General features: G+C 35.3%; 1 protein-coding gene across 3 annotated transcripts in view; it reads right to left on the bottom strand.

The window, feature by feature from the left end:
* Nucleotides 1–214: 214 nt before the first annotated feature.
* LOC146471448 (uncharacterized) overlaps nucleotides 215–6872 on the bottom strand; it is a 217558-nt gene continuing 210900 nt past the window's right edge. For all 3 annotated transcript variants that reach the window (XM_085119968.1, XM_085119967.1, XM_085119966.1), the window contains 5 exons: nucleotides 6487–6622; nucleotides 5090–5227; nucleotides 3549–3632; nucleotides 2686–2747; nucleotides 215–1570 (listed from right to left, as the gene is read on the bottom strand). In XM_085119968.1, the coding sequence (XP_084976094.1) occupies nucleotides 1542–1570; nucleotides 2686–2747; nucleotides 3549–3632; nucleotides 5090–5227; nucleotides 6487–6622 (449 nt within the window). In that variant the 3' untranslated portion in view covers nucleotides 215–1541. The remainder of the gene's footprint in view (nucleotides 1571–2685; nucleotides 2748–3548; nucleotides 3633–5089; nucleotides 5228–6486; nucleotides 6623–6872) is intronic.

Raw genomic sequence — 6872 nt, 5'->3', positions numbered from 1 at the left:
AAGTATCAACTGATTAAGAGTGGTAGTAATGATCAATCAAATTATAATTGCTGGGAAATGTCTTCATTTAAACCGTTGTGAGTCAGCTTAAAAATGTCTTTTAGTTTTCAATGCAATGCGCATCTTATTGCGTTTAGCATCGAGTCCGGTCTGCCTATGCATACCAAGTTTGCATTTTTGGAATTGCACCGCTCAAAAACAATAAAATGCAATCTTCTAGTTTTTCCTCTTTATTTCATTTTCACAAGTGTAGTATATCTCACGACAGCAGTACAGCAATATATACAGTCATACTCGTACAGGTAGAAAAATTGAACTGATGAAAGGGAAAGCGGTTCGGTTGAAAATAGCTATCAAACATGTTAAAAAAAACTGACATTTCTTTGGTTGGTCTTACCTCGTTTGATTTTTTCATAGAACATTGTTTACCTTTTCTTTCTTTCTTTCTTTCTTCTTTTTTTTAATTTTTTTAATTTTTGTTTTTTTTTTTTTTCGGGTTTTTTTTTTTTTTTCGTTTTTTGTTTTTTTTTTTTGTTTGTTTTCTTATTTTTTTTTTTTATTTTTTTTTTTAGTTTGTTTTTGAATTTTTTTTTTGTTTTTTTTTTTCAATTTTTTTTTCATTTTGTTAGGGATTCTTCTGCTTTTACTTTCCTTTCTTCATTTCCTTGACGTTTTTCTTTTTTTTTCTTTTTTTTTTATTTCTTTTCTGAATTTTTTTTGTGTTTTAGCGATTTTGGAATTTCACTGCACGGACCTTTTCATATTTCAATGTTTTTTTTTCTTCATTTTACTTTTTAAATTTGTTTGGTCTTTTCTAATTTTTAATTGTTTTCTTCCTTTTTAACCATTTTTTGGGAGGATTCATCCCCGACATGCATCTCTCAGTATTTTAAATTTAATGTCAGTTTAATTTAAAATCATATAAATGATATTAACAAGCTTTCTTTCTCTTTCTTGTAACAGAAAATGATAAAATTAAAAGAATCGAAAAAAAAGTTGATATCAGAGAAAATTTTCCTTAATAATTTTAAAAAGATTAGAGAATATTTTAGTTCAGTTATACAAGTGATAGTTTTGTTGTTGTTGTTGTTGTTGTTTAAATAGTTGGAGTGTACTACAACTTAATAAAAATAATTTATTTAAAAGAATGCGAGGATCTGTTTGATCAGGGATGAATTCAACAAAAAAATAAGGCTATTAGTTTTCTTTTGTTATAAGGTAGAAGACACCTCAGTAGTCAAAATTTTATAGATGGTTTGTCCATTGTTTAGTTTCAGTAAAACGTTTTGCAAAGTAGCAGCTTAAGGCCTTTAAATAGACACTCTCTCATTCAACTCTTAAACAATATAAAATTGTTTCAACCATTTGATTGAAACATTTAAGTGCAAACATGTGTAAACGAAAAAGTCAGATTTTAAAAGTTGAAACAAAACAGTCAGCGATTTTCAGATGGAATAAAAAACAAAAACAAGATGTTGAAATTATGCGGCACACGGTAAAACTTGTGAAACTTTTGAAATCGCTGACTGACTGCAAGGCTATTACATGGTGTCGGCGGAGTTAGGAGGGCCTGAAAAGGATAAAAAATATACGAATTAATGATTAAGTCATGGATTTTCATCTTAACAAGCTAATATTAGCCTCCTTCTCTTTCTTGGTGGTAAGAGTGGTTATAAAACATTATCGTAAGATGGTCTGAACCAGCGCAATGAACGTTTATCATTTATCATTCCTAGTCTTTTTTCACCTTTTCTCCTGCGTATATTAAATCTTATAAGCCGTTATAAACATTATGCCATGTACGATAGTAAAGCATTGCTTTTCTGTTTTGTCGTTGAAATTTTAGAGCCGTTACTTTTTCTCATTGTAACCATGGCCCTAAAGAATACTAGTCTGGCACAACAAGAGTAAATAGGCCATTATCGAGTTGTTGTAAGCCTCATTATAAAAGCGAGGCTAAGTGCAAAGTTTTTATTATGAAAATGAGTTTTCATTCCTGTTCAAACAAAACTTTATTTCATATGAAAAGCTTTGCACTTAGTCTCGCTTTCATAATGAGGCTTCCAGCAGAGTTCATCGTACGTGGCTTGCAGATACTGCAAGGCCATGTTTACAGATAGAAGCACTGACAGCCTTTTTCCTTTCATTTGCCTATTGAAAAATTAATTTGGCAGGGGATATGAATTTTATGACGGAATATTTAGCCACTGCATGTTGTTCTGACGAGAATAAAGAACTTAAACTTATATTCTTTTATCGTTAACTTTCTACCACATAGACCTGACAATTTGGTTCCTCGAATGAGATTTTTGACAGTCTTCTTGGCAAATTGCAGCCAAGTTACCTAAAGCATTGGTTTTCTTTTACTTTGGCAAGTACAGAGAACAATCCCTGATCAATTTACGTCTTGTTTCTCCTTGTTTGGTGAAATTTTCTTGGAATTTTTGTCTTTCTGCTAGAAAAACTCACCCAAAGTTTCAGAAAAGTAGAAGTTTTAAAAGATATAATGGCCAGTTATCATCCTACGTACCCACGGAACCGTTCTCAATGTGCGGGCTGCGCAATCAAAGGTTTAATAAATCTACGGTTTGTAGCAACTGCGTAAGCTCCCGAAGTGATAGTTTTATTCTTTTAAATATAATTGTTGTGCTGAGGTGATCCAACCAACTTCAGGATAACTCTTACCTTGACCCACAAAAATTGTGTTCAGGTCACTCACAAGATGAAACTTCTTTCGCATTGATGATCTAAAGAGATACATTTATATAAGTTTGATTTGCATAAATATTCGATGAAACGAGGAAGGTTTGAAAATCTGAGTTAAACTGACAAAAGTTGTTTCAACGTTTTTGTTATTACGCTAAGTGTCATCCTATAGCCCTTTCGCCCTAGTTTACGCTGAATGTGGTACGCCCAAGTTTGTCCAGATATTTTCATTTTATCTCACCCCCTCCCCCGTTCCATACCCCATATTAATGGAACTGAATTTCATCGATCTGCGAAACACAAATTCAATATCAACACATCATCCAGACAACTCACAATCTTTGCTTATAGTCTTCGAATTAGAAACAGGCTACATTCCTTACAACTAGCTTTGAATTCTAGTTTAGAGGGTAGTCATACGAAGAGAGTCCGGAGAATTAATGGCTGTAACACAAGGAGCCGGGTGTTGGGAGAATGGGGGGGGGGGGGGGGGAGAAGGGGCAAAGAAATAAAAGAAAGATCGGCTTTGCTTGCCCAAAAGGGAAGTACTGAACCTTAAAAATGAGCATATCAAGAAATTGACTTCCTATAGAAATGGTCGACAATGAACAGTCTTAGAAATGACAAACTTGCCGCCTTCGGATTCAGGATCGAATAAGAAATTTTGAAATTTGTTTTCTTTCAGCGGAGGAAAACTTGAGTTCCCTGGGAAAAGCTCTCGGAGCATGGACGAGATTATTAACTCAAATATGGAACCCGGATCATATTTGTGGGTAGCAAGTGTTCTCACCACTGGGCGTGCCTAGGGACCAGTGAAATTATGCACAAGTAGGAATGCCTACCTCATAAATGGCTTCTTGAGCGCAACGGCTAGTTTAAACTTCAGTGACGGTTTGTAGATGAAACATTTCTTTAGGGCATCGGAGCTGAAAATATTTATTAGTACAAAAGAGGTTTATTGTTGGCTAATTAATGAACTAAAGAGTCCAGACGAATGTTCATGTCACTTTACGTACGTGCGGCGACAACCTATACCCTTATCATTTTAATAAATAATGATATTCATCTTATTAATTAAATCTGGCTTTCTGGTATGTAATGACAGTAGGAGTATACTGTAATTTACCAAAATTTTCATTTCAAGCCCCATTAGGTGTATTTGAAATTAACCCACTCGTTTTGACGGAAACCATCCACCGCCCCCCCCCCCCCCCCGACAATTATTTCCATTCTATTCTATTCAATGTGTTCTTCTCCGATAACTGGTCCTTTCTCTCCCCTCTCCAAAAGAAATGAACTTAAAAAATTAGTTGACTGTATATACAGAAAAGAATAATCAAACCAACAACGATATTGAATTGATGACGACAGTAACGGCATTAACCACAACCAGAACAAAACTAACAGCAACAACAACCAATACGCCAAAACAGCAGACAATGAAACATAAATTCTGTTCGTATATGTAATCAAATCGTGACGAGTGAAATTAGAAAATAATTTCACGCGCGTTTTGTCAAAATTCTTATTATTTCCCTTGTCTTTATTAGAGTTCTGAAAAAACGCGCGTGGAATTATTTCCTGATTTCACGAGTATACCATTCGATTACCTTTTGATATCATGGATGACAAATTACGCTCACAATCGTGGTTGGTTCCGTCTTGTTTACACACGCAGGGAAAAAACCGCTCGAGTACTTTATCCAACCACTCAGGACGTTTTTTCTCAAGGCCATTTTCATCACACCAGTTCTCAAAAACCCTCACCCTGTTATAATTTTGCTCTTTCGCGTATTTAGGTTTTCTGCATCGTCTTTTAATGCCGTAACTTCTTTCATCCGTAACATCTTTAAACCTGGGGCCGGTTCCTGAAAGGTTGATAACTCTATCCCAGAGATACATGTGCCTTATTCCAGGAATACCTTTATCCCCGGAATAAATTCTGTATTCCTAGAATAGCAGATTTATCCCTGGAATAACTGTTATACCTGGAATAGTTTATTCCTCCTTCCAGAAACCGGCCCCTGGACGCCATCTTGGCACTGAGATATAGGAAACGTTGCCATAGTAATTTTGTAATTTCACATGTGAAATTATAAATTAACGTTGAAATTTCGTGCCAGAAGTTAAGGAGTAATTTCGACACCCATGATATTATATATACGATTCTTAATCTAGCGTTCTAGTATCTTAGTTTCTTGCCTGTTACTTGAGATTTAGTTATATTTGCGCATGCGTTTTTGTAAAATTCGTTCGCCCAGCCTTAAAATGGGCAAACGAATTTTACAAAAACGCGCGTGAAATTATTTCCTGATTTCACTTGTCACCATTTGATTACATAGATGCAATTCTTAATCTAGCGTCCGACATCTTAGTTTTTTACCTGTTACTTAAGATCTTGTAAAAATTATTCGCCCATTTCAAGGCTGGAGCTTTTGTGCCCTCGCGAAAAGGAACGGAATGGACTAACAGAGTGAAGTCATCAGATTTAACTTGTGTTTTGATAAAATGCTCTGTATATCTGTTGGGATTAAACATCAAATAAAGAAAATCCATTAAACTAGTGTAGCAAAGGTTGACTGGAGTATTTTCCATGCCGGCTTCCGAGGAATAACAAAGAACAACTCAGATGATGAGAAACAAACCAATACACCTTGATAAACAGTCTTATCACATGACAATATTATATAATATAGTGTATATGTTAATTATGTTTGGGGAAGGGGAAGGCGCTTCCTGTTCATGCAGGTTTTTGTGGCCTGTGAACCAGGATTACCTTTCGAAGACTCATGGGAAACGTGTACTCGCTGGGGCTCATGGGAAATGACAAACTGTTCGATTCACGTCATTATTTTCTATTTTGAAAAATATGGCAGCGAAGAAAAGGTTTCAGGTGCAACTCAGTGAAAAAGCCTATAAAATTCCGCTTGTCAGACGCATCGAATAATAAAAATTTTCAGTGATAAAAACAAAAACAACAGACATGGATGAAGTTTGCAACATTTCTAGTTTTCAAATTTCTGGCATTTGCCTGTGGTATTTAAAGGCAATTGAAATATCAAGACCAGTAGAAGAGGAGGAAGAAACTGATCGAAGAATTTTTAAGCTTTTGTAAATTTTAGATTAGGCCTTATCACGGTTTTCGGCGCCATTTTGACGAGTAGGCAAACAGGCTCGAAATAACAGTGTTTGCATGGAAATCCGATGTCAAATAATTTTTTAGAGCAGTGCACGGCTGGTTGGCTATACAGACAAATGTATGGAAAGTTCAAAACACGACTGGACGCTTTCTGGCACAGCTACATCCTTCCAATTTTTTTTCTTAAATTCCTTTTCCTAGCGCCAAAAGTTTCCAATTCATGAATTTTTCAGAAGAGATGTTTTCTGAAAATTATTTGACATCGGATTTCCATACAAACACTGTTATTTCACGCTTGTCAAAATGGCGTCCAAAACCGTAATAAGGCCTATTATAAAAAAGAAAATCCACCAAACTTTCCTAATCATCCTAAAATTTATCTCAGAACAATTGCGACGCACTCAAAACGTAGCGCCGCTGCTCAGTGGCCGTAATAAGGACTTCAGTTTGCTGTGACATGCTGAAATCTTCGCAAGCAATCGCTATTATTTCGCTTTATGCTTCGTGATCTGCCTAAACCCTAATAAATTTAACGAAGGAATGAATTTTCCGGCTGAAATCCTAGCAAAGTTTGTCATGCATTTAAAAACAACCGTCGGGTCTGTTCTTGTTTACTTAGATGTGATATGTGAGGTACTTACAAGCACAGAGATTGCATAGTTTCGTCAAACATCATCGATGAGTGTGATTTGTTGAACATTTCTTTGAAATTCTTCTTTTGAGGCAACCGAGACGTGTCGAGCAGAACGATATCACTTCCTTCAAGGGTCTTAGTAGCTGCAAAGCGACAAGATCACTTTGTAAAATGACCAAATTTAGTAATAGTAACTAAAGCGAGAAACAAAATGATATAGACTGTATTTAACTTTAGTTAGAATCACAGTACATCATTTCATGATTGTCAAACTAATCTATGTCTATCTGTATGTTTTATATTAATTAAAAAATAATAGTCTAAAGGATGTGAAAAAAGGGGGAAGTTAAACTTTGGGTAACGGAAGACCACAAGGGGGTTTAGGAGGGAACG

The sequence above is a fragment of the Pavona decussata genome, unplaced genomic scaffold (assembly GCF_977016875.1).
Source record: "Pavona decussata unplaced genomic scaffold, jaPavDecu1.1 SCAFFOLD_102, whole genome shotgun sequence".
NCBI lineage: Eukaryota > Metazoa > Cnidaria > Anthozoa > Scleractinia > Agariciidae > Pavona > Pavona decussata.
The sequence above is the reverse complement of the archived record's forward strand: the minus strand, read 5'-3'. Positions and strand labels throughout refer to the sequence as shown.